This window comes from Eremothecium cymbalariae, chromosome 3 (assembly GCF_000235365.1).
Source record: "Eremothecium cymbalariae DBVPG#7215 chromosome 3, complete sequence".
In the NCBI taxonomy this organism is placed as follows: domain Eukaryota; kingdom Fungi; phylum Ascomycota; class Saccharomycetes; order Saccharomycetales; family Saccharomycetaceae; genus Eremothecium; species Eremothecium cymbalariae.
In genome coordinates this window covers 1,107,344-1,134,346 of record NC_016451.1, presented here as the reverse complement: position 1 = coordinate 1,134,346, position 27,003 = coordinate 1,107,344, and the positions used below count along the sequence as shown (strand labels likewise).

The window sequence follows — 27,003 nt, the reverse complement described above, 5'->3', positions numbered from 1 at the left end:
ATTTTGATTGGATTTTCTGTGTCTATAGTGGTTATAGAAACTTCGAAACGTAGATAGAGAGAGATGTTGTGGCTTATGAGGTACACTAAACCCAGTTAAGAGCTGAAAAAAGCGGAAATGCAAGCGCACAGATATATAGTTAGACGTGTCGAATTTAGTTGTCGATATAGCACTCTTTTAACAGAAATTAGAATTTCGTTTCGTCTAGATGTGTTTGTAGGTAATGTACTTAGTATATGTATGGTATTATCCTGTATGGGACTTGTGATTCGTATGTTTGCCAGCTTTTTCCATATTTTTCTCTGCACTTGTGCTCGTCTCTGCGCTGACGATGGAGTAAGAGTATCGCAAAGAATACAGAATAGTAGTAAGTCAAAGGAGTTTCGAACCTCGTGCATAGACACCAACTCAAGGACATCAGCCAATCTCCCAGGTAATTGATGTGTTGAGACATAGCCCACCATGAATCACATAATAGCTTTGTACCTCGGTCTGTTTGAATACTCTTTAGATTGGGGAGCTTTCCTTGCCTGAAGTTTGATTTTTGGTTATTTGATGAGTGAAAAATCCAGTAACCCATGCTCATTACGCCTAAAATTACCGCAATCCAGTAGTTTCCTAGTGATATGGGAGAAATGGACAGATAACGAGCTTGTAAAGAATATGTGAATGGAACGAGACATAGATCACCAAATATCAGCATGAATCCGAACCCATCAGTAGTAATGTCCATCATCATAAGTACACCTTCTTCGTTAAGAACGCCATCAAATATATAAAAACCTTGCAAAACGTTTATTAACAGCAACGCATCATTCACCTGACCATATTTCAAATAGTAGTGATGCAAACAAGATATATTAATTAGCAACCACAGCAACAGTCCGGGTCTTAACTCACAAAACAACTTAATATCCAACGGTCCTATTCTTGGATTCAACTCTCTACCGATAAACCAATCATAAATCAAATTTCCTGAATTGCCACCAAGTGCTAATACGCGTTCTCTCGTTCCAACTCCATTAGGACGTACTAGCGGAATAAAACTACTAATGTAAATGAAAGTGGACAACATAAAAGAAAACAAAATGGTAATGATACAAAGATCAACATGGTGTTCATAAAGATATTGAATCTCAGGCATTTGACCACCAGTTATATTCCATCTAACACAAAGCACAAGCACTAAAGTAGATATCATGGCAACCCCATTAATCTTGTAAGCCAATTGAGCGCCATCGCGTAGCTTGACGCCCAACAATTCACGACCTGGTAACACTAGATCCAAGATAGAAAGCCCGAAAAACCATGCCAAGTAATACGTCCACAATTGATAGTTGTAAACATAGTATGAAAATGGCTTCAGATGGTTCCACACCTGCTCTACCTTGAAGTTTTGAAAAATCCCAACTATGTAGTAATCAGTCCGGATCAACTGGTTCAAAAATATAACGAAGATTGGCAGTCCAAGCGAGATGGCTAGGACACCCGGTATGCCATAAAACTCTAAGGAAGTTGTCCTAGGATTAAGCTGTACGTGCGGCATGTTAACAATTAACACAATTTCGTAGCAGTGTCCCTTTACAATTCCCGAGGACTTTTCACTCGGCTTCAGCTGGAATGCTTGCTTTCTTTCTCTGTCAGAAAGAGGCAACGGAAGCCTTCATTCAAACTCCTTTTATAACCAACCACCAAGAAAAAAATAAAATAAAGCTCTGCGTGATGCGCCACGCGCTATTAGCCTGTTATCCACAGGCGAAACGAATAACACAGATGCAATAAACGGGTGCTACATACAACGACAGTTCACCGAAATCTGCTGTCTATTTCCTTCCCTCCTCTCTCCCACCCTGCTGGCCCAAATAGTTCCTTTTACACAAGGCTGTGCGAACCATCCGCTCTCAAATGCCAGTTGTAGCACTCCAATATCGAACAGTTTAAGAAAAAAATCAACTTCCGAATAGTTTCAAGATAGTTGGTGTCCAAGGTGACTCCCATGGTGGGAGATAAACAAGTCTCCCAAGTCGATATCAACCCGTTACACAACAGTAAAATTCCATTTTGAGTGTCAATCCAAATACCATATACAATCCTAAACTGTTCTGTGTCGGTGATCGACGTCGACACGCGATCTGTAGTTGTATCCATCTTCTCCACAAACTCTTCGAATAAATTATGCCCAATGACCATATGCTGTTCCCAATATTTTGTCATCAATTTTTCGATCACTTGTGCAATTTGCTTCTTGTAATATTCGCTACGTTGGGTGGTCGTACTCCCCGTTTTCATAAGCTCTGTCCATCTAAACCATTTGTGAACAATATCATGAAAGACATCTCGAGCGTAACTCTGCACCAGCTTGGTCAGATTCGCCTGCAAATATCCAGATCTGTTATCCTTGATCTCTTTCCCCTGGTTATACTTGTACAGAACCTTGACAAATTGTTTGATGTATTGATCACACAGGTGGTCCATCTTGAACTCATCCAGTCTCGTATACTGTAAAATCCTGGGGAATACAGAAACCTTCACAAGTTCTGATGACAACGTAGTATTAGAATCCACAACTTCCTCACTTTGGAAACTGAAAAAACTCTTGTATGCTGCTTTATTTCCCTTTTTAAATAATCGAAACGGATCTGGACAGGTATCAAACGTTGTTGTCAAACTTACCTCCATGGGATCGTTCAACAGCCACGAAAGCAGTGTGTAATTACTGCATTCTCTCGAAATTTTAGTCGTTATAGTGGATACAAACTCTTTTGGCGGTAACCGCCATTCTTCCGCTGGGCGGCTAATTGTTACCAGTGGAATCTGACATGTTTTCCCAAGCACCGAACAATCCCGCGAGCTTGGAACCACAGTTTTATCTACTTCTTCTCCTATCCTATTCCCACTCATCATCCGTGTGTGTGCCGTGGATCCAGGGCCTCTGTGAAGCTGTAGTAGAGACCTATAAGAAGCCGTCCGTGCTCTTTATATGCCCATGATCATGCCTGCTACCTATAAAATATAAATCCGCTGCTGCGCCAAAACAGTCCACAACCTCCGGGTAACCTTATATCATCTTCTGCCGGGTAACCCCACAGCTCGTGCTTTTTCCGTCTACAACTCGGCCCCATCTGGAACTATATAATAATCGTCATCACCATGCTCGTACCACCGGTAACCAAACTGCATCAGCAGAGAACAGACAACACAACCATGCAGTATAACGAGGACCTTAACACCATACAACATGAACTAATTAACATGCTGACTGCAGACCATCTCGACACACCCGAAATCACAAACAGAATACTAAAATTCCAGCAACTTCTCGCATGCTCGAAACTACTAGTAGAGAAGAGCCACCGTGACCTAAACTTATCCCACTCAAACATTACCGCATTGGAATACAATGCCACTTCTATACCACGTGACCTGGTCCAGCAGCTGTCCCAGCTCCTTCAGTGGGAAAACTTCCTGATTGACTACAAACGCAGGCTAGACGAAACCATCATCCAGCAACACTCGGACGCACTGGAAAAAAGGAAGCACACACGTGCAGCCGCCGTAGAAGTTGCCGCCACCGCTGCCGCCCCGCACCCGTCCACCTCCTGCTCCTCCCCCTCACAGACAGCGACTTCGTCGCTGTCTGTGAGGGATCGGCTCCTGAACACGAATAAGGCAATCACATCAAACCTGATCCGCTCAAATCACGTGCTCCAAAGCTCCGTGCTCCAAAGCAGCCTCAATCTGGATGAGCTATCCCAGCAGACAACATCCCTAAGCCAATTGAACTCCAAATTTGACCAACTTAACCTTCTGCTAGGTCGCTCGGCGACCATGGTGAAGACCATAGAATCCTCTTCCGGCCGCGAGAAACAGCAGATCTATATTGCTCTCTCATTTCTTGGTGCTTGCATAGCCTGGGTCATCTGGCGGCGTTTATTACGTGCTCCTCTCAGACTATCAATCTGGTTATGGTTCCGTTTTTTCCGCGCAATTCTAGTCACAACAGGACTTGCGCCAACAATTTCAGACGTATCCTTCACAGCGTCCTCCACGGCACTAGCTGCCGCTACCACCACGGCTGCCACTGCTGCTGTCCCAGAAACGATCCTGCTAGCCACATTACTGTCTATTTCATCCTCGTCGGCCGTGGAAAGAGCTGTGGATGAGGCTTTTACGCGAATCGTCGATGAGTTATAACCGCCAAAGGGATCCCGTGACCGCGGACCTCGTCCCGGTCCCCGTCCTGGCGTTTGGTCACGGGAGTGGGCGCGCGGGCAGGCGCGCCCACTCCGTCTCGGCCGCCTGTCCGTGGAAACTCGGCGAAATTTCCATACGCAGCGTTCTCGCATCCAGCCGCAAAAAACCAAATCTTTTCGCCGAACGTTTCTCCGCGTCCGTCTGTCTAACACTAACTAAATGAATACTTAGCATAGAGAGAAAGAGATAAAGCGTGAGCGAGACGACAGCGGCAAGCAGAGATGGAGAGCTAGCTCTCCATCTCATATCTAATATCTATCCCATCCATCCAACGTCACAATCTACTTTCTTTCAAACTCTCTTCCCCCCCCCCTCCATGTAATATAAAATTATATATTTATTATTACTTCGCTATGTTGTAATCGAATCCATAAGCGAACGCCAGATTGGGGAAACCAGGGCATTTATTGTGCTACTCTTTGTTTGTCCATGTGCTCCCACACACCCCCCACTTTCTTATCTAGGTGCTGAAACCTCCGACACATCCAATTTTCGTTTTCGGTTTGCCTGTTCTCTGGCTGTCTCGCTAGCTAACTTGTAGAACTCTACAGAAACAAAAATTGTAAAAGGAAAAAAGCCCATGTACTGTCGTCATTCTAGGAAAGGAATCTCTGCCTTCAAACAGTCAGAAAAGTAGAACAGTCTGCTCTAGCCCTATCATCCCCGCCATCGAATCATGCTAAAACGACAGACATTCACGATGCCAAGTTCGTTTTTTTACGAATCATAGTAATGGTAATACCGATATGGCATATGATTCTTAAAAAGTATAAATACTTTAGACAAATTCCACTACCTGGTTTTTTCTCATTTAGTCCCTTCGTACATTGTAACATTTTGTAATCTAATATTTTTTGTCGTTTTTAGTATCCTGAAACTACGGAGTACTACTGCTGCTACTGCACTGCTACTACTGCACTGCTACGACTACTACACTACTACTACTAAACTACTACAGTATATTACAGTATATACTGCAGCTGCTACTTCTGCTACTAAACCAAGTCCTCAACGCTTGCTTCGCTGGAGTAAATAAAATCAGCAAATCTATCATTAGAATTGCGAAGGCCAAAAAAGCAAAATCTGTAAGGAAACAAAAGAGATACAGAAGAGAACAGAAGAAGAAAAAAAACTGTTCATATAATAACTCCTTCGTGATAGTCTTTTCGTTTTTAGACTGTTGTGTGCTAGGTGTTTCTGTTTTTTGTTGTAACAAGAACATAATAATACAGCCGCGGTGTAGTGTGTGCGTGATAAAGACAAACAATGCGCAGCATGAAAGATCATATTGATGAACAGACGTCGGAAGATGGCGGGTCGAACGACAGTTCGGGTGCCAGTGGTAGATTTATTTACAGTAGCAAGATGAACAATGGGGCGGGTAAGAACAAAGAGACGGTTGTAGCGTCGGGCACGGAGACAATGGGTAATCGTATAATGATCAAGGCGGTAAACGACGAAGACGATACATCAGAGATGATTACGTTTAATCAGCGGGTGTCTCCGTTTATTATTGTGTTGACGTTTGTGGCATCGATTTCCGGGTTTATGTTTGGGTATGATACGGGGTATATTTCGAGTGCGTTGGTTGCTATTCGGGGGGATCTAGGGCGGGAGCTTTCGTATGGTGATAAGGAGATGATTACGTCTGCTACGTCTTTGGGCGCACTTATTTCTGCGCTTATTGCGGGGATTGCGGCGGATTTATTTGGGCGCAAGCCTTGCATTATGTTTTCCAATGCGTTGTTTGTGGTTGGGGCTGTGCTCCAGGTGGCGGCTCATGGGTTTTGGCAGATGGTGGTTGGGCGGCTAATTATGGGGTTTGGGATCGGGTTCGGGTCGTTAATTTCGCCGTTATTCATTAGTGAGATTGCGCCCAAGATGATCAGGGGACGTTTGACGGTGATCAACTCGCTTTGGTTGACGGGCGGGCAGTTGATTGCGTATGCGTGTGGAATTGCGTTGGCGAATGTGCATAATGGGTGGAGGATTCTGGTGGGGTTGTCGTTGGTGCCCTGTGTATTGCAGTTTGTCTGCTTTTTGTTTTGCCTGATACGCCAAGATATTATGTAATGCGCGGGAAGCATGAGCAGGCGGCGCAAGTGTTGCTGAAAAGTTATATTGGGGCGGATCCCGAGTTGATCGATAGAAAGATCGAGGAGTTGGTTGTGTTGAATAAGACGATTCCGGGCGACGGGGTGTTCGTAAAGGTGTGGAACACTATCAAGGAGATTATGACAGTTCCTGCGAATTTCCGTGCCTTGTTAATTGGGTGTGGATTGCAGGCTATTCAGCAATTCTGCGGGTGGAATTCGTTGATGTATTTCTCGGGCACGATTTTTGAGACTGTTGGTTTTTCGAATCCGATAGCGGTTTCTATTATAGTGGCAGCTACCAATTTCTTGTTTACTCTAGTTGCGTTCTTTGCCATTGACAAGATTGGTCGCCGTATTATATTGTTGATTGGATTACCAGGCATGATGGTTTGTTTAGCAATGTGTGCACTAGCTTTCCATTACATGCATATCAAGTTTACTGGCGGGGGCAATGCTACTCTAGAAAACGGTGGATTCAGCTCGTGGGGTATCGTTGTTATTGTTTTTATTATTTTGTATGCCGCATTTTATGCCCTGGGGATTGGTACCGTTCCTTGGCAACAGTCGGAGTTATTCCCGCAGGCGGTCAGAGGGATTGGTACATCGTTTGCGACTGCTACAAATTGGACTGGTTCACTTGTTATCGCATCCACCTTTTTAACAATGTTAGAAAATATAACCCCCACTGGTACTTTTGCATTGTTCGCATGTATTTCTCTCGTGTCCGTCATAGCCGTTTACTTCTGTTACCCCGAACTATCTGGCTTAGAATTGGAAGAGATCCAGTTTATCCTAAAGGATGGTTTCAATATCAAGGCTTCTAAAGCTTTGGCTAAAAAGAGGAAGGGACAGATGGCTGAATATGCGAAATATGCTGCAGATGGCGACATTGAGTCCTTCCAAAAACCAAAGCCAACTGCTGAGTTGATGGAATCTTGAAGAGAGAACAATAATAACGATAGTTTTTTTTATATGATAGAAAAGAGAACACTGTTTTTATGATAATGGATAATAATCTGATTTCTATAATTTCTCACTCTTACAACTACTAATAGGACCAATATTGCCCTTTTTCGGTCTACACTGGTTGTTTGATTAAGAATCAAAAAAAAATACATATGTCACTTACTAAAATCCCCTTCAAAGCCGTTGCACATTCCCTTTTTGCTATCCTTTTCATGTTATTTCATTACTTTGTTATTTCCATGTGGTTGATTCCTTAGCGATGTATTGTATATCTTTAATGATGAACAGTGTTTTGCTTATATAAATAACATTATATAATAATAAAACATGGTAATAATAATATAACGTGATATAATATTATCCTCGGTTTGGTGTTCAGTCTTGTTTGGTCTTCTACGTCAGTGATGATCCGATGTTGTCATTGCTTTTTTTTTGTCTAACGAAAAATTTAAAATTTTCAAAAAGCTTATTCTTAATATTCTTCGAAAGATGATGAGATGAGTTAGTTCTTGTATCAATATAAGTATATCTATCTGTGTATTGTGCTAGGTATAAGAGGTGATGAGTCCAGTTAATAAAGGAGCTAAGCACAGATTGGGGGGTGAAAGGGTTAAGAAAGTGACCAAGAAACCCAGAATTGCCGTTGATTCTAGTGATGAAGATTACCCTTCTTCTGACAATGATCATTTAACTGATCAGGAAGGTGGTGATGATGATGATGATCTGGATGATCTGGATGATATTATCTCTGACAAGGAAGAAGAGGATGGTGATGATGGACAGACAGAGCAGAAGTTAAAAGAAGGTGGGCAGCACGTAGAACAAAGGAAATTATTAAAGGAAAGAAAGATGCAACGTAAATCCGGTGTTGAGGTTCAGCAGATTAAATCTTTATGGGAGAAGCTTCGTGTTAAACAACCACCAATGCCAAGGGAAGTCCGTGAAAAGTTTTCCAACCAGGTTTGGGAATTATCTAAAGATTGTATATTAGATCTGGTATTGAAACATGATGCTTCCAGAATCGTTCAGACTCTTGTCAAATACTCACCTCGGGAACGTCGGGAACAAATAGTGGAAGCATTAAAGGGTAAATTTTATGTTTTGGCTACATCAGCTTATGGTAAATATTTGTTGGTAAAATTGTTACATTATGGTACTAAGCATTCCAGACAAATTATTATTGATGAATTACATGGTAATTTGAGGAAGTTGATGAGACATAGGGAAGGAGCCCATGTTGTAGAAGATTTGTTTGTACTGTATGCATCTCAAGAACAGAGAAATCAGATGATTAGAGAATTTTGGGGTTCTGAATATTCTGTCTTTAGAGACGCACATAAAGACTTGACTATCGAACAAGTTTGCGAAAGCAGTGTTGAAAAAAGAAACATTATTGCAAGAAACTTGGTTGGCACGATCACAGCATCTGTTGAAAAGGGTTCTACTGGGTTTCAGATTCTTCATGCAGCAATGAAGGAGTATATTAAAATTGCCAATGAAAAGGAAATATCTGAATTTATTGAAATTTTGCAAGACCAGTTTGCTGAATTGGTTCATACTGCAGAAGGTTCCGATGTTGCTTGTGTATTGATTTCTAAGGCCAATGCAAAGGAAAGAAAATCTATTATCAAAAACTTGAAAGATCATGCTGAGAACTTAATTAAAAATCAGTATGGTAATCAGGTATTTATTACCTTGTTGATGACAGTGGATGACACAGTTCTGTTGTACAAAGCTTTTGCACCCGTTGTTAAAGATAAATTGAAGGATTTCCTTGTCGACAAATGGGGAAGACGTCCATTCTTGTATATTATTGTTGGTTTAGATGGGAAATATTTCTCGCCATTAATTAAACAAGATTTGGAAAGATATATTGAATTATCTAATACCACCTCAAAAAAACCATTTGAACAAAGGAGGTTAGAATTATTGAAAAAATTTGGTTTATTGTTCATCGATTGCTTATCTGATGAACTGCCAATAATTTTGAAAGATAGCATGGGATGTCAGTTTGTCTCAGAAATTGTTACTAATGACGAATTGTACCAGCAACTATCTGAAGAACATAAGACTAAATTCCAAGAATTAATTGATGCAATTGTAATCTCCTTTAAGGGCGATATATCCGAAGAAGAGCATCCCATTCATAGACCATTTTCTGTTAGATTGCTAAAGTCGATGATACAAGGTGGTAAATGGAATAATAAAGAAAAGATATTAATACCATTAGCCCAAGTTCAAGGCCTTGGCATTCCTTTTGCCCAGAAATTCTATGATGAAATAATCGATTCTAATAATCTTCTTGACTGGATTAATAACCCTAGTAGCTCTTTTACCATCGTATCCCTATATGATACACTACATGCCAAAAAGCAAGGGACTCAATTCATGAAGGACCTGAAGGCATTAAAGAAGAAAGAAATCCATGGAAATGAAGATAACAAAGGAGCCCAGTTATTATTAAACTTACTAAAGCAAGAAAAGTAAATAATTAACCCTTTGCATCTACATATATATATAACTATTTCAAGTGATTCTTCCATATGAATAGTGTCCGGCCTCTCATGGGAGTTTGTGTCACGTGATATATCAAATGAAGAAAAGGCCAAATAACAGATGTAATAATAACTACCTCCATCTTTGAAGGATGCCAGAATAAGGAAGAGCTTTCCTGGGTTCTCTTCGAAGCATGTCTGAAAATGAATCGACCCAGAATGTGGACAGTCAACAACAAGACCATGATCTTCATTTCGAAGGCAAGAAAGATAGTCCCTTAGATATGGGAGATGGTCCATTTTATGCATATCCATTGATTAAACAACTTCCCACTGACCTTATATATACATGTTTTGAAGCTTACCATGAGAACATTTATGTTGGAACAATTACAGGTGAATTGCTCCATTATTTTGAATTGGAACCATTCAATTATGTCCTCGTATCTCGAACCAAATTCAATACCGAACTAGATGATCCGATTACTAAGATTATATTACTTCCAATTGTTGAAAGAGCTTTGATTCAGTCAAAGGATCAACTGAAGTTGTATCTATTGCCTGAATTCGCACCTGTTCCAAATATAAAGACTATAGAAGGTGTTACTGACTTCACAGTCTTCGAATTTTCAGAAACCCATAGTGCTTACAATGTCTATATTGCGAAGAAGGATAAAATATTTTTAGCAAATATATCAGGAACTGCTATGACCAGATTAATGAGTTATAATTTTAAAGGTGTGGATAAAATAGAGGTCAAAGATCAATATTTGATGACTGTAAGAGATAAAATATATGAACTGATTGATTTAAGGGGCAAATCGAGAGTTCCATTATTTTATGTGACAGAGGGAGAGAATAAACTACGTCCAATTATAGTGAAATTTAGTGAAACAGAGTTCTTAATGGCATGCGGTTCTTCTCAAAATGAGCAGGCAATGGCGCTGATTGTGAATCAATTAGGGGATATTACAAAGGGAACTGTTGTACTTGAACATTATCCGAATAACGTTGTTGTGGAATTGCCATACATATTCGCAGATTTTGGTGAAACTGGAACCTATATTTACAAAATTCAACCCAATTCGGAAATAGGACTAATACAAAAGATAGCCTATCGTTCTTTGGCTATTGGAGTGGTCAAATTATCAAAATCATTTGATATACCGAACTCAATTTATAGAGATCAAGTTGTTGAGAAGTTGCGACTGGTCCCATTGGTTTCTGTGAATCCTGAATTTAGAATGGAAAATGAAAAAATATACATGGCTAAAATTTTTAAAGAAACAACCTCGTTAGCGCTATTTGATTCGTGTGGATTACATTTATTACAACTGAAGCCGGAAATATTGCAATTTGATAGTTTCGATGAAGGATCTATGAAATCAATCGCCTCGTTTTTGAGAAATTATGTTGTGGGATCAAAGTATCAAGAAGTCGAAAAATCATATCTCGAAACAATGTTACTCTTATTAGAAATGCTTCATTGTGATGCTATAACTACTGGCTTAGCAGTTAGGTGGTGTGAATTTGTTGAATATGTTGATATGCGATTATTCTTATACGTGAACGGGTTTAGGATCTATGGGGATCTTTGGATTAACAAAGGTCTTAACAACTTAGTGGCTGAAATGGTGAAATTAAAATTGATTAATAAATTTGAAAATTCAATTAGCGTACTTAGAAAAGTTTATCAGGAATTAAAGAATAAATATGCGAACGGTATAAAAGACGCTGAAAACATTTTGCTTTCATTCGATATGATATTCTTAGCTGATGATTTAAAACATGATAAAGAAATACTTATCGATACCTTTAATGAAGGTAGTCTATCAACAATCGCAGAGTTTTTGGAGTTAGATACAAGAAACCATTCCAAAACTCTGCTTGAAATTTACAAAAAGCTTGGTTCTTTACATCAATGTTTGGATATATACAGAAATAATGGAGATGAGCTGGATACTGTTCGATTCATATTTGAGAATTTTAAGAACCTTCAGCGAAATAGGGAGTATAAAGAAGTGGGATTGAAAACTGATATTATTAATATACTAAATACTGATATGGATGATAACAAACAGAAGAAAGTGATGGACTTTTTAATCAAGGTTTTTGAGTTAGGAAAAATTGATCCTAAATCCTTAATTCGTGAAGTCTCAAACGGGCATACCAAAGTTACAATTCTTGAAAAGATAGGTGCAACTGATGCAACTGATGCCGCCTTTTTATTGGATTATTATATTGCGCAACTTCAAGAGTGTATGGCAGAAAATGATCTATGGAATGATCTTGCAATCATGACTACAAGTTATTCTCAAGAATTAAACTATCTGAAACCGACAATTGCAGTATATTTGGAAACTAAATTGAAGTATGACCCCAAATTTATGAAATTTATGAGTTTAAGGGAAAAGATAATTAATCTATCATATGATAAAGATACCACTTATGACAAGCTTTCGGCCATTGATATCAGTAACATATTGATTCTTTTATTTTTTACATTCGAAGACTTGAAACCGCATATATCTAATGAGGATATGTTAAAATTGTTTTTAACATTAAATGATTTTGTAGCCGTCGAATCCCTCGTTTCTGAGGATAATTTCGTATTTATTATGCATTCTTACTTGGAAATCTCAACAGATGGGTCGATATTGCGTAAGTACTTGGAAAGAAAGATAAAAAGCATAACCAATTCAACAATTTTAACCGAAATAATTTTACTAATACCTCAGGATTATCAATTTGAATCGTTTTTCGAAATCATATTTCCTATCTTTAGAAAATACCATCAAAAAACAACGCAGCAGGAGATTAAAAAATCGCTATTAAAACATAATATTAATGAGATTGAAAATATCATCAAGAAACTAAAATCAGCTCAAGAGAGTTAGATTACTAAAAGTGTACATGTCGATAAAACCCTTTATACTTCAATGAGTTCATTAAGTATATATATTTGGAGCTTTAGATAAGTATATATATATGATATTTATATGTACAAGATAATGAGGCATTCCAGTGTGTATTTCTGCAAGGTATAAATAGAGATTACTGTTTCAGTGCTGAAACCTTTTTAAGTCCACTACAGACTTCAAACAATAACTTTCTCTGATCGACCTTCATATTACTTTGTTGTACGCTAAGCCTAACGATTTCACTATTGGCTAACAGTTCTTTTTGCCTACTCTTGGTATTCACTATTTCTGCAAATGCATCCGCGGTATACGGATCCAATTCTTCATATCTGCCCTTAACAAAACTTTTTAAATACTCATAATCTAAAGGAACTTTGAAGTTTTCCGTTAGTGGTTCTTTGTCTAGTTTCACCATGCCGTTATCTTGTGGCTTTAAAATCACTCTTTCGTTCGTAATACTACCTTGATCAGTCGAAGACATACCACTGTTAAAAGGCCTATGGAATGGAAATCTAGACTCTTTCAGACTTTCAACAGCATAATTTGTTAATTTAGACGAGTAATTAATACCCAAATTTGGCATATATTTCAATAAGGATAACCGTGTTGGAACACTTGGACAATAGTTCTCAGAATGAGAAAACATTTGAAGCTCATTATTAACATTCTGCTTCTTCATTATTAATCCTGGAACGGTTTTTTTAGACATTTTCCCGGAGCTTTTAACCTGTTTACCATGGGCAGATGTTTTCCGAGCCTTGTCACTAATATTGCTAACCAAATCATTATATATGTTATTGTTATCAGCATATTCCTTCAGTTTTGGACTTCTACGTTTAACGCTCGAATTAACTTTAGACGTAGAAATAATATTCCTGCCAGTTTGCGACTTCAGGTTAGCATGGTTCATATGGTTCCTAGGTTTCCTTGGTCTAGTATTACCCTGAGAACTTGCCTTTTGAGGTCTGTTTCTGGATCTATTGTCCAAATTTCTATGAGAAAGGATCTTGACTTCTTGGACACGTTGTAAAAGGCTCTGCAAATATTCAGAGGAAACCTTGCTACTACTGAATCTCTTAGAGATGTGCGAAAACGTTGAACGCAGCATCCTAAGATTGGAACCAGTAGTTTTTGGGTACACTTTTCGTTTAATGAACTTGATGTGATAGTTCAGCGGATTTGAGCTTCAAAAATTTTTCAATACGTTTTCTGTGATTTAACAAACTCATCTCAAGATACATGTGACCACATATAAAAGAGCGTAGCGAAGTTTAGCGATCAATTGCTTGAAGATATATCTATCTAATGCATTGAGATAACTATATTGAAGGTTCTTTTGGAATTATATTTGATTATTTACTGGTTTCGTATGGGATATGCATTCTTTCCAACTCAGCAATTAGCTTATTGGTACTAATATCGCTGACCTTTTTACTCTGAATCACGATCTTTTCAAAGAGTTCAACAGGGACGTCATTTGGGGTTAGATATACGTTATTTTTAGACCTGAATAGTTGCAACTTGTCTAGCAGGTTTGCCATGTTCAAATAGATATGTACTGTGCTTGAAGCACGCATACCACTTATAACTTGTTTATCCTGACCAGTAACTCCTGGTGAAAGATGGACATGGTTTCTCTTCATACGTTTAATAAAACCTGATTCCAAAATTAGACCGCAATTTTGAACTGTGGTGCCATGTATTAGTTGTGTCGGTAACTGCTCTATTGTTGAAATCCTTTCCAGCAAATCGTTAGATGGCACTATGTGTGGAATTGAATGACCTTGAGTTGCACATATACTTTCTTCACCTTCTTCCGACACTTTGATATGAAATCTCCTCTTATCGTTACTTTCAACTATGCGGCGGATGTCCTGAACCGTGCATTTATGCGTTTTCAATCTATTGTGGGTGAGAATATCTTTCACTAGGACGTATCCGTTTAAGTCAATGGGTAGATTCTCTCTAACAGCATGATGCCTGAGAAGATATGAAAGCGCTTTACTGATTAGAATATCTCTCTTTTGAGTAGCGCCGCTAGACATTCTTGCGTCTTAAGTTAGTGGTTGTTCTATGGTGCCCTTCAGGAGTAACAAGGCTCAACCAGTCATTTACGTGATGCTTTGTACTAAATTTTCAGCATCACAGATATATATATATATATATATATATAGATTCGGTACCATGGCCATCAACAACCCTACTCCTCCCTAAAGGCTTCAAAAAACTTGATTAACTACCACATACCTCCATCCTCATAAAACAAAAACCCTTTTGCCTTAAGAATATATACAGCTTTAAAATCTAACCTACAAACATATCTTTAAATAAAGTCCCCACACATTGACATCGTTGAGGTCGCTAAACAAGGTCCTCATTTCTGTAACCTCTGACCACCACCACCACCGCAACAACCACCGCTATTTCCCTTCGTCATTAGGGTCTTCTTGGGCTTTTTAATAGACATGTTATCACCAAGCTCGGTTTCCTTATGTATGTTCAACTTATAGACGTTCGAATCGTGTTTTTCTTTCCTTGTACAACATTTCTTCTAAGAATCAGCGCAACATCGTTCATCAGCTGGATCTGTTCTTCAGCTGGCAATTCTGGGTTTGGAGGGTTTCTCATACCCTCTTTCATCTGTTGTCTTGCTGCTTGTAGCATCTGCAGGTCATCACGAAAAGCAACCTTGGCAGCTCTAAGCCCATTTCTGTAAGCTGCCAAAGCCTTGATAGCTGTACTCATATGATGTTCTAACGCTCTAAAGATGGATAAACTTGGCCAATATCCGGTATTATCTGTATTATAGTTATAAATATCACTTATGTATCTGGACTAACTTCTACATAATTTTCATTTTTCTTTAAATGTCAGGACGGTTGGATCGATGACAGCCGTACAGTAAATAAAAGGAAAACGGGATTTCTAAATGTAAAATAAAATAAACATGATATAGAATGGGGCAAGATTTGTCTAGAACGGCTATACAGTATTGGGGAGATAGTTCAATTGATGGATACGAATAAAAATATCAAGAAATGTAAACAAAAATCAAATAATCATTAATAGTCCTGGGTAGTTTTTACCTGTTCGCATGAAGACATATGAACCAATGACAGCTCTGAAATGACAAATGGAACCTAACACAACCAGAAGATGGAAAATTTGATGTGAATGACCAATAAAATCAAACTTTCCGGGGGCTAAAGCCTCTGGGATTCGAAATCCGTATATTAGAGCTCCAAAGATGTAGAAGATAGTTCCAGCTAGGACAAATTTAAGTTGTATTCGGGCAAGCCATTCGATTAAACCAAACTGGTAAATGCCAATGAGCACTGGGACTACGCCACTAAAACCGAATACGGTGAAAAATATTGCTCTTAAAAGTCTGTAATCTATGGCGTTAAACCTATCATTTAATACAAATGTAACGCAACATACTCCCAATGTCAGTGTCAATACACTAAGCCATTTAATGTGACTGATGTGGTCGTAAAATCCATAATACAATATTGAAACAATTGAGCTCGTGATTTGAACGATGATCCCAATGTAATCAACTTTTGACCAGATTCGATTATGTGACTCTGAATGTTGCTTCAAGCAGTGAAAACAAGTACTGCACATCAAACACACAAATACGCCAAACAAATAAAAGTCAATCATAATGTACTCACGCATGGTGGTTCCAGGAAACATTGGGGTCACAACCAAATCAACAAACAACAATAATAGAATAAAGTATGTGACACTGGGTACTAGATGTGTGTATATATTAACAGACTCATTATTGAAATATGTCATTGATTTTAAACATTCCAAAAATGAATTAGTTTCCCGAACATAACCCATCCTAATAAGTTCATTATCCTTCTGCCACTCGGGTAATTCATCAAAGGAATATAATCTTCTATTGAAATTTTTCTTGTGACCACATCTTCGGCTTTCTACAAATCCAGAAGTCTTCATGCAATAACCAGGAACTTTTTTGATTTAGTACCAGTACCAGTACTGGTGCTGAACTTAATTATTATCCGATCTGAAGTTGTGATGGGAGTTCACAATAATATTATATTCTTAGTCACCAATATTATATACTCTAAGTCACTAGCAAACTCAAACACTTCAAAATGCGTCAGAGAAAGACGACTAAGACAACACAATTTTCTTGGCAGTCTGCCACAACTGCAAAAGTGATTGATAATCACTGCTGAAACGGCGCAATGATATAAATAGGTATGCACTTCCTCGTTTTATGCACCAATGCGCAAGATTTCTTTTTTGTTAGAAACTATTTCTGAAAATGAAAATATTTAGAGTTACAAGAGTGTACAAACAGGACCTTTTGCTGTGTAACATTACTAGAAATATCAAGAAGTGGCAGCGTAAATACTAAGCGCAAGTTACTCTCTAAGGGCTCTATGTTATTAATGGTATTCATATTATTACACAAATTTCTATAATAGATTTTTTAAGTTGGAAGACTGTTTTTCAGCTAGCAATGTCAGTCCTTTTGCACGCTTTGTTGAATAACAAGAAAAGCTGACGTTGCTCACCACTAAAACTGTCGAAGATCACTTAGGTGATGATTGGCGAACACGAATCCCTCATAGGGACAGATTTATGAAAAGTTCTTTGTTACCGGTAAATGTTGTTCTGTCCGTTTTTTTTATATATATAATATATTAATTATGAGGAGTTTTTAGTAAGTGCTTGAATTATTAGCGTCACCTTTCAATTTGTTCTTGTAGTGAGAGGATCGATGATATCTATGTGTTTTTTGCAGAGAATGATGTGTCATCATCCTAGCTGGTGATTGATGCAGCGTATCTTGAACTCCTGAGCTTCCTTTATATCCTGATATTATTTGTGGTTCAATGGCTCCAACATCTCCCAATTGCTCTTGAGGTTGACAATATCCCTTTGTTTTTCTAAATATATGCCAAAGTTTTTTAAACTTCTTACCACTCCTATCATCTTGATGAATTACCGGTTCGACTAATCTACCTCTGCAGGGAGGAGGTGAACAGCTGTAGCTAACCACTGGTGTCTCCAGAGAACAAGGTGAAATTCCGTTGATAGACTGATGACCGGCAGATTTGATATCCATTAACTCGAACAACGAATCAATTTGGCAAGTGTCGTGACTCCACTTGTCCTTCAGAGATTTCGAATACATAGCAATCGTTAGACCATTTTCTATCTTAGTCCTCGGATTCCATTTCTGGTACAGCTTTTTAAACCGCTGCATATCAATCATCGTCTGAATTTCAGAGTGGAAGTAACAATTTACATTGGACATTTAGTTTAGAGAATATTTGGTATGGTATTAGTTTTGTTATTTTATATTAAATTAAACCCTCACTGTTGAGCTTGACGCAGTAGCTACCTTTTGTTCACGAACTACTACTGCACGTTTTGTGTGTGATATCTTTTCTACAATGAAGAATAAAAAACTAGATGCAACTTTAAAAAACCTCTCCAACTCTAATTAAAATAAATATCATATATAATTCAATTCTCTTTTCAACTTTTTAATTAGTCTAGTACATTTTTCACTAAATCATCCACTGACGTTTTTGGCGCCACGGCACACAAAGCAGAATACTATACCTCTTATTTAATTAGCCATACGAAATACACCTAAACTTTTTTTGTATTTTTAAAAATAAATTAAACTCTCAATCAAGTATAAAACATAGTCTCAGTCCCCAAAAATCCCCTTTATCATCTCTTTGGCTACCTTAATATTTCAGTTACATCTTTTTATAACATGAAATGGTTCCTGGCGCCAACTCGAGAATCCTTATATCATATTGTACGTCTGACCGGGTAACCATTTGGATATTCTCAAGAGCTATTTTAGTTTTTATATAACCGACCCCTTTCAGCAATAATAATTATAATAAATAAATACATTGGAATAAAAGAGAGAGAAAGGTTTTTAAAACAAATTGTTTTCAAATATCTGGAAGGGGTATTTTGTATGGGGATTGGGTTGGTCTCTTTGTTGCTATATTAAATAAATACTTTGAAAAATAGGATTTAACCGAGGGCCCTTCACAGTGGTTGTTTATTAATTAAGGTTTCCTTATAAATTTTTGATTCTAAACGCAAGTCCAAGAAGACAGTTGTTCTTTATAGAGAGGGATAGAAGAGGCATTTATTTGTATTTTGAAGTACTTCGGTCGGATTCTAGTCAGGCAGAATATTTGAAAGCAGGTTATTTTGGTTATATGTGTGCTTGGGTAATTAATTGGTTATTCTTAAATAGAGATAACTCGAAATCGGATCAATAAAAACAAATAGCCATGTCTTTTGAGTATAAAAAACCGTTAGTACCCAATGATAGTTTAAGTATGCATAAGAACAAGCCTGCTCAGAGGCGTAGACCACCGTCTCTGAACGATCCTTCAATGGCATCAGTGCCTGCCTTGACATTAGGGGAGGGGCATTTGAATTCTTGTGATAATCCAAGAGGGCATACACCGTATTCTGGAGGTCATATATATGGGCAGAAGCTACTGAGACCAAGTATAGGGCGAGCGCTGACGGACAGTTCAAATTTTATCCCTTTTGATGACCAAGAGCAGAATCCTCAAAGTCCTACTGTAGGGCAGAAACCTGGAGTTGTTGATTCTCATTTAGGAGTCGATCAATATAGTCTTGATTCTGATGACGACAATTATGACAATGAGACTTACAAGTTAAACACGACAGAGGATTTGACTGATCTAGGAACTGCAAACAGTGGTCCTTTATCTGTGCAGTTTGCTTCGATGTCTGTTGACGAAACGTATAAAAGGCGACAAGAGGAATGGGCGGAAAGAGGTGCTGCAAAACTTGTGAAGGATATGAAGGATCCCGAAACGGGCAAAATCACAAGGCAGGTAATCAAGAAGGGTATTAAGGATTTTAAGTTTGGCGAAGCTTTAGGGGATGGTTCATATTCTACTGTTGTACTCGCGACCAGTGTGGATAGTGGGAAGAAATATGCTGCGAAAATTTTGAACAAAGAGTATTTAATTCGTCAAAAGAAAGTTAAATATGTTAACATTGAGAAGAATACTTTGCAACGGTTGAATAGTAATCATGTTCCTGGTATAATTAAACTATTTTTTACTTTCCAAGATGAAGCCAATCTTTATTTCTTATTGGAATATGCTCCAAACGGCGACTTTCTTTCTATAATGAAAAAGTACGGCTCCCTTAATGAAGAATGTGCTAGGTATTATGGGGCTCAGATCTTAAATGGTATCTATTTTCTTCATAGACACGGAATTATTCACAGGGATATTAAACCTGAAAATATTTTATTGGATAAGTCTATGAAGGTAAAGCTAACTGACTTTGGAACCGCGAAATTGCTAAATCGTAAGGATGGTACTGAAGAGTACGATTTAACTACCAGGTCAAAATCTTTTGTTGGTACAGCAGAGTATGTGTCCCCAGAGTTGTTGAACGATAGTTGGGTAGATCACAAATGTGATATCTGGGCGTTTGGTTGTATACTTTTTCAAATGATTGCTGGAAAACCCCCATTTAAAGCTACAAACGAATATCTAACCTTCCAAAAGGTTATGAAAGTGCAATATGCGTTTACTGCAGGTTTTCCGATGGTCGTGCGAGACCTTGTCAAGCAAATTCTTGTCAAAAAGCCTGAGCACCGGTTGACAATTCCACAGATTGAGAAGCATCTTTTTTTCAGTGATATCAACTTTCGAGATGGCAGTTTATGGTCTGCTGCTGCACCTGAAATTGCGCCATACAAAGTAACTGCCAAGGCTATGCAATCAATCCCGGCACTAAAGGATAAGGCTAATAATATCAAACCTATGGTATTGGCTGATTCAAGAGGACAAACGACAGCCAGTAAATCTGGTGGCCCATCCAGTCCAGTATTTCCTGAAACAACCAAACAACAGCAACAGCAGTTACTACAGCAAAATGTTTCCCCAAACAGTAATAGTAATCCTAATGGTGCCGATGGGTATGATAGTTACAGATCTAATAATCTTACAGTTAAATTGGACCCGCAGACTGCTAGGATATTGGAACATGCTAGAAATGAAATAATGGAAAGAAAGAATCAAGCTAGGAGTAGCAGTGCCTCTTCATCCGCTGCAACGGTTGCTTTATATCGAAGAAAACCATCAAATGATAGTAGCAATAATTTGAGCTCTGGTTCATCAAGAAGTGCTACCCAACGGGCTTCCCATAGTGCACCAGCCCATAATTTCAGCAATATCGTTGCAGGTTCATCGGCAGGTTCTACAACCCCAAAATCAACTCCCAATTCGGCACATGAAGTAAAACCTACTTCAAGTTGTCCCCAAAATAACATTAAATCTATTCCACCTTTGAGTAAAGTTGATATATTATGGTCGTACTATCTATTAAAGATGGACGAGCGTGTTATAAGAATGGGTGAGATAAAAATGGCAATTGTAAAGAATCAAGATCTTGAAAAAAGAGTTGACAAGGTTCGTGGAGTTATGGTGGAGTCTTCAAAAGCTCCAACTAAGGCTACCTTACTTTCTCAAGTTGTTAGAAATGGCGGACATAACACCGGCTTCAGGAGTCCGGATAAGGTTGGCTCTCATCTCATAGAAAGTGATTATTATTCTGAATCGGTAATTATATGGGATAACGTAAAGGAAGAATACAAAGAAAAGCTTGGTGATGACTTGATTGACATAGATCGTGGCTTAACTGCAAGTAAGATAAGGAAGCTTTTCTCAGGTATTAGGACTGATGATACGGCTGACCTGTTGAGTATGGATAATTATATCAATAAAATGGTAGTTATAACAACTTTTGGTAGATGTTTGGTGTTCGTTAGAACAATAAAGGCGTCGGTTGAGTCTAATTTATTTTTTGAACTCCAATATGAAATTAACTTATCTCTTCCCGGTGTTAATATTAAGGAAATAATGACTGACGGAAACGATCCTTTTGGTACTTTTGTAATCCAAACGCCTTTCAATTCATTTGTGTTTAATTGCCCACAACATGAACTAGATATTTGGACTAATTCTTTGAATAAGAGTGTCAAAAAGAATTATGAGCGCATAGTTTTGGCAAATAAAGAGGAGCCTCCAAGTGAAGTTGCTACTGTTGCTGCTCGTTTGACAGTTGGACGAAATTCTGGTATCCCCAAAACTCCTTCTATATCAGTTTCTTGCTCTCCTAAGACATATCATTCAGTCACACCAGTTAAACATAACGACACAGTATCCCAGCCTAATACACCAAACGCTAATTATAATTCGGCTCCAGTTACCCCTGCACTACAACAGAATTCCGATGGTAAGCATGAAAGGCTATTTGAATCCTTTATTAATAGAAAAAACTATGAAAAACAGCCTGTGCAACCTGTGCCTCACTCATCTGCTTTAGTTCATGGATTACCGGCGGCCTCATCTCATGTCCGTTCAATGACTACTCATAGAAATTCAGAAGGTAGTCTATATCCTCCCTCATCAAGGATCAAGGGATCATCATCAAGGATGTTCACAAGAAGCGAGCGAGCGTTTAGAAAATGAATATTTAAATGGTTACAATTATAATGTGTCTATCAGGTTAGCTGCGCATGGTCTCTTGCATTACATATTGATAAAAACTCATGTAGAAATTTGACGCAGTTTATATTAACTGCTTTTATTACAATAACGAGGTCTAAGCATATATATAAATCATTTGTAATTTAGTTCATATTATGTATTATATGTTCAGTTTCCATATATTAAAATAACAGGGTGTTTACTTAGCCTTATGCCTAGCTTGCAAGTTGAGAAGGGTAGGTAATTCTCGCCAGAATCTAGGAAGTAACAAAATATTTCTTCAGCGGAAGAGTACCATGAATTGTATGTCAAATAACGTCATGACTACCTGAAAGTCAGCTAGTCAAGTCTGAAATAAACTGCATATTTACATGTTTCTTCATAGTATCCCACAACTTTGATCGTAACGAATACAGAAAGTGGAGCGCGCAACATATTCATATACTATATCCAAACAGAGGAGAAAGAATCCGCGCTATCCTTAATAGTGTTTAAAAATCGAACAAAACTCTACTCAGAAGCAACCACAAACAGAAAATCGATTTTGAGAGATTGAGGTTTTTAGCGAACTGTTAGGTCTCAAGTATCCAAGTCCTCAACTATCTCACAATCAGAAAATTCATCATCTGGGTCATCTGCTAGTTCCTCAACATTAACTTGATATCCTTGTGATTCAAGATATTCTTGAATTGGCTCCAGCTTACTTGGATGACAACTCATAAATACAGCACCCCCCTCAGAATTGAACATATTAACAAAATACTTCTCCATAACTCTCCGCAAATCATCAACGGTAACGGTTGCAAGTTTGGTCAAAAATTTGGTATTAAAATTGGGACCTCTTCTTTTACAGAAATTGTCAATATATTTAACCACTGCAGCATTAAAATAAGAGTTTCCTTCACTTGCTAACATGAGAACTAGACTGCTGATTGCAGCATTGATTAATTGTGGATCGAACCTTGTAGTACCGTCAGCAAACCCTTCAACAATGTGTTTGGCAGTTTGATAGCATTTAATAATGTCGGTTCCACGATATATTGAGAAACCTATACAATTGTGTTCGTACTGCTTGGAAATGTATGCTCCATATGCAAACCCTGATCCACGAATACCCTTCCAAAATGGGCCTTCAACACATCCCAAATATTCGGAAGCTAAAGCTACAGCTGCAAAATCTGGGTGTTGATAGTCTAGATTAATTGGGATGGAAGTAACGCAAGTCATATACGAAGAGGCGGAACCTGGTGTGGTAATGACATATGCTACTTCCATTGGACAAGATCCGAGTTCAGAAACTGTCTCTAAAGAACGAGGAGTTGGCGGTATAACTACTTGGGATTTGTCCATAGGTAGTTTGTTAACCAACTGCTCCCATGGTTTATAGACATCATCCAATTTTCCAATATCTCCAAGGATCAATATATGGAATTTGTGGAAATAGGACCTCAACTGATCCCTAAATGTCTCTAACCTAGGTAAAACCACGGAATCAAATTCACCACTATCAATATCATCCAATACCTTTCTCAAGATCCCTTCGACGTACAAAACATCAGTGGACTTCTTCATTGACCTCTCAGTAAATAAATGTCTATTAATTAAAGACGCCTGCATGCTATAACCATCTCTTTTTGATTCAAATATCGAATTTAAGAATTTTTCCAATAACACTCTTACGCGTGTCTCATCAAATACCATATCAAACAAGCAATGTTTAATCCATTTCACAGCGTCACCATAGTTAACAGATTTGCATCGAATACCAAAATAGATCAAGTCCGTGAATTGACCAAGCAACTCCAAAGATATATTGTAAGAGATCGTTTCATCCTTGAGGTTTTTGACCACATCTTCAAAACTGATAATTTTATCATCTTCTGCTTTCATGGGCATATTGAACAGTTCACAAAAGATATAGTAATAAGGTAAAAGAGAAGTGTCTTTGACAACTCTGGAATTGACCAAGAAGTTCAGTTCAATAAACTGTGAAGTGAAACTTTCAAAATGCATGAACAATGGGAAGTCCTTTGGTCTGGTATTCAGGATTCTGTTGGTTAACTCATCTTTTAAATCATTATCTTCGTGCTCAATGGTAGATATGCTTCTTGTCTCAAGAAAGTCAACCGATTCTTGAGGTTTTTCAATCGCAAACCTATCCAATAATTCTCTTGGGATTGGTCTATTGTTTGCCACTTGGGCGTCATCTAACTGCTTCTGTAGTTCCCGTATTTTTTCTGGTGAAAAGGTGGCCTTCCTTTCATTGATCAAATCAGCCTGTTCCTTTTCTAAGCGGTAATACATCTCAGAGCTTGGCTTGCCTAAAACGATTACAGGTTTGTTTTCATTTAGTAAACGAGTCATAAAGGATTGCCACTGTTGAACGCTCCATGTCAATAAGGTTTCAAAGTCGTTTAAATTGCTTAATGATTCCTTCAATATTTTTCCTTCTTCGTCACCATATAAGAAATCGGTAATACAACTCTCTGCTAGCAATTGGAATCCTCCAACCTCGCGTCCGTAGACATAGTCCCATTTCTCATTCTCAATGACTTGTCTAATTCTTGTCAAATCGATTTTATGGGTTTCTAAAATCTCTAAAATCTTGTTTTTAGCGTCATTCAACTTTTCAGTTGGAACACCTTCGACATTTAAATTAATAATCGTTCTCATATAATCACTGGTGTGGTATCTAACTCTAGAAGCTAGTGGGTTTTCAATTTCGACCAGGTACTTGTTGAACGGTGATAAGGAAGAGTCGGTAAGATAATCAAATAGCAAGGATGCTGCTAAATCATTTAAATGATCAGTATAAGGAAACCCAATCCATGAGATCACGACTTCACCTTGAGATTCATCTAATTCAGGAAACTCAACAGTAGATTCTATGGTTTGTGATAATTTGCGGGGAATTTGCGAGCTTGGTGAATCTAAAAATGGCCTTTTTCGTTTAGGTTTATTAAACTCTGGTAATTCGGCATCGAATTCTTGTATAACATCTAGTAACTCATCCTCAGGAACATTGCCGCAAATAATCAAACACAAATTATCTGGTGAATACTTCTCTGCGTGAAATTTCCTTATTTCCTCATTACTCAACTTCCGTAGATTTTTCGTCAATCCCCCTGTTTCTGATCTATAGGCGTTACCTTCCGGAAACATTAGCCTTTGTACTTCCAAATTTGTAATAGAATAGGCAGCAGATTCAATGCCCTCCATTTCACTGTAAACAACCCCCTTATCAACTAAGTCCTTAGGGTCTATGTAATAAACCTCCGTCGTACATGCCTCATCAGTCAACCTAGGATTCACTATATGGTCCAAATAAACTAGCAGCAATTTCTTAAATCCAACCCAACCAGCAGACGTTAGGCTGTATACAGTCTGATCAGTTGCGGTCCAAGCATTGGTGTTCGACATCGTGATACCACCTGAAATATCCAGCAATCCTTTCCAAGGATATTTCTTAGATCCCATAAATATTAAATGCTCCAAAGTGTGCGGAGCACCCGAATCATTAACACAATCTGTACCCAAAGCAAAATACCCTTCGACCAAAGGCGAAGATTTAGAATGGATATGAACCACCTGTAATCGAGTGCGACTCGACACAAACTTAGTCAACCGGTATTCTGGTGCATAATCAAGCTGAAAAGAGACTAGTTTTTTAAACACCATAGCTTCAGAACCAAAAGGCTAGTAGCTTCCTTTGATGAAGTGATTAGACGTTATACAACAAAATTCTCCTCTAAAACAAAAAGCGAGAAAGCTTTGGACGTTTAAGAAAGCTTTGGATGTTTAAAACAGTTGAACTACTCTTAATTCAAAAACTGGTGTGTCGTCGAAAAAGGAAAAAGAAAAAGAAAACTCGCTCGAGGATAAGACAGCCGCAAAATATACGCTTTTACAATCAATTTATCAAGAAGGCTTGGATCTAAGACCGATAGCCCTGGCTGAGGGACTTGGGGGGGCGTTGTTGGACACGTTGTTCAGGTCAGTTTCGAGCTTAAATACTCAGATATGTTACGTTTTTCTTCCTTGAAATTCAGAAGTCTAACGTCTAAAAAATAGTAGTTTTATCATCATTGTAGTTAGCATTGGCCAAACTAGACCGTATCCCGTCAAGTAGAAATGTTCAGCACCCACAATCCTGTTCAATACGGTATAGTAGCTGTTGGTTTTGTGTTTTTAAGAAACATTTCGTAGACAGTATGTTGGGACGAACTGGCAAGATTTAGTTATGACTCTGTAAGCGACCAATAGTGAAACCTATCCCATGATAAGTGTGATCAGCATTGGTTACATAAGAGCATCCGACGAACTTCGCTACTCAATCCGCTAGGGTGTCCCCATCCCTACAAAGTTTAGGTGGCATGAAGAGTAGAACATTAAGTGGGAGTTGAATAAAATTTTTTTCACCTTCGAGAAAGTAGTTTTTTGTGCGCTTATGCAATATTATTACGTAAGATGGTATCTTCTAGGGTAACAGCATATTTTAGAATTATAAATTGCTAGAGAACATGTTCGAGGGTAAATTAAAGAAGTATTTTGTGAAAAACATGGTGGCAAGGATATCAGATGATGTTTTTGCTAGCCTGGGGACAAGAGATTCGTTGTGAACATATAAAAATTGAATTGAGTTTTGTCGCTTTATTCGAGGTATGTAGTGCTTGATAGTGACAAGAACAATGATGGTAACAAGAACAAT

At 38.2% G+C, this 27,003-nt stretch overlaps 11 protein-coding genes and 2 further genes across 11 annotated transcripts; 5 read left to right on the top strand and 8 right to left on the bottom strand.

Annotated features, from left to right (window-relative positions):
* Nucleotides 1–229: 229 nt before the first annotated feature.
* On the bottom strand, nt 230–1,546 carry ERG24 (delta(14)-sterol reductase; the record flags this gene model as incomplete). The annotated part of the gene is made up of 1 exon (XM_003645831.1): nt 230–1,546. One exon carries the CDS (start codon nt 1,544–1,546, stop codon nt 230–232), a length of 1,317 nt encoding a protein of 438 aa, XP_003645879.1.
* A 326-nt stretch (nt 1,547–1,872) lies between these two features.
* On the bottom strand, nt 1,873–2,901 carry NDJ1 (Ndj1p; the record flags this gene model as incomplete). Its single annotated transcript, XM_003645830.1, has 1 exon — nt 1,873–2,901. One exon carries the CDS (start codon nt 2,899–2,901, stop codon nt 1,873–1,875), a length of 1,029 nt encoding a protein of 342 aa, XP_003645878.1.
* Nucleotides 2,902–3,150: 249 nt separating this feature from the next.
* SEC20 (Sec20p) lies at nt 3,151–4,194 on the top strand (the record flags this gene model as incomplete). Its single annotated transcript, XM_003645829.1, has 1 exon — nt 3,151–4,194. One exon carries the CDS (start codon nt 3,151–3,153, stop codon nt 4,192–4,194), a length of 1,044 nt encoding a protein of 347 aa, XP_003645877.1.
* A 1,326-nt stretch (nt 4,195–5,520) lies between these two features.
* Ecym_3594 lies at nt 5,521–7,289 on the top strand (the record flags this gene model as incomplete).
* Nucleotides 7,290–7,877: 588 nt separating this feature from the next.
* Nucleotides 7,878–9,803, top strand: PUF6 (Puf6p; the record flags this gene model as incomplete). The annotated part of the gene is made up of 1 exon (XM_003645828.1): nt 7,878–9,803. One exon carries the CDS (start codon nt 7,878–7,880, stop codon nt 9,801–9,803), a length of 1,926 nt encoding a protein of 641 aa, XP_003645876.1.
* Nucleotides 9,804–10,005: 202 nt separating this feature from the next.
* Nucleotides 10,006–12,708, top strand: VPS3 (CORVET complex subunit VPS3; the record flags this gene model as incomplete). The annotated part of the gene is made up of 1 exon (XM_003645827.1): nt 10,006–12,708. One exon carries the CDS (start codon nt 10,006–10,008, stop codon nt 12,706–12,708), a length of 2,703 nt encoding a protein of 900 aa, XP_003645875.1.
* Nucleotides 12,709–12,865: 157 nt separating this feature from the next.
* Nucleotides 12,866–13,840, bottom strand: RSM28 (mitochondrial 37S ribosomal protein mS46 RSM28; the record flags this gene model as incomplete). The annotated part of the gene is made up of 1 exon (XM_003645826.1): nt 12,866–13,840. The coding sequence occupies one exon, from the start codon at nt 13,838–13,840 to the stop codon at nt 12,866–12,868; it is 975 nt and encodes a 324-aa protein (XP_003645874.1).
* A 244-nt stretch (nt 13,841–14,084) lies between these two features.
* TPT1 (tRNA 2'-phosphotransferase) lies at nt 14,085–14,777 on the bottom strand (the record flags this gene model as incomplete). The annotated part of the gene is made up of 1 exon (XM_003645825.1): nt 14,085–14,777. One exon carries the CDS (start codon nt 14,775–14,777, stop codon nt 14,085–14,087), a length of 693 nt encoding a protein of 230 aa, XP_003645873.1.
* Nucleotides 14,778–15,106: 329 nt separating this feature from the next.
* Ecym_3589 lies at nt 15,107–15,477 on the bottom strand (the record flags this gene model as incomplete).
* Nucleotides 15,478–15,783: 306 nt separating this feature from the next.
* IZH1 (PAQR-type receptor) lies at nt 15,784–16,701 on the bottom strand (the record flags this gene model as incomplete). The annotated part of the gene is made up of 1 exon (XM_003645824.1): nt 15,784–16,701. One exon carries the CDS (start codon nt 16,699–16,701, stop codon nt 15,784–15,786), a length of 918 nt encoding a protein of 305 aa, XP_003645872.1.
* Nucleotides 16,702–17,434: 733 nt separating this feature from the next.
* On the bottom strand, nt 17,435–18,034 carry Ecym_3587 (uncharacterized protein; the record flags this gene model as incomplete). Its single annotated transcript, XM_003645823.1, has 1 exon — nt 17,435–18,034. The coding sequence occupies one exon, from the start codon at nt 18,032–18,034 to the stop codon at nt 17,435–17,437; it is 600 nt and encodes a 199-aa protein (XP_003645871.1).
* A 1,009-nt stretch (nt 18,035–19,043) lies between these two features.
* Nucleotides 19,044–22,277, top strand: Ecym_3586 (PDPK1 family serine/threonine-protein kinase; the record flags this gene model as incomplete). Its single annotated transcript, XM_003645822.1, has 1 exon — nt 19,044–22,277. The coding sequence occupies one exon, from the start codon at nt 19,044–19,046 to the stop codon at nt 22,275–22,277; it is 3,234 nt and encodes a 1,077-aa protein (XP_003645870.1).
* A 597-nt stretch (nt 22,278–22,874) lies between these two features.
* Nucleotides 22,875–25,973, bottom strand: SDD3 (Sdd3p; the record flags this gene model as incomplete). Its single annotated transcript, XM_003645821.1, has 1 exon — nt 22,875–25,973. The coding sequence occupies one exon, from the start codon at nt 25,971–25,973 to the stop codon at nt 22,875–22,877; it is 3,099 nt and encodes a 1,032-aa protein (XP_003645869.1).
* Nucleotides 25,974–27,003: the final 1,030 nt, after the last annotated feature.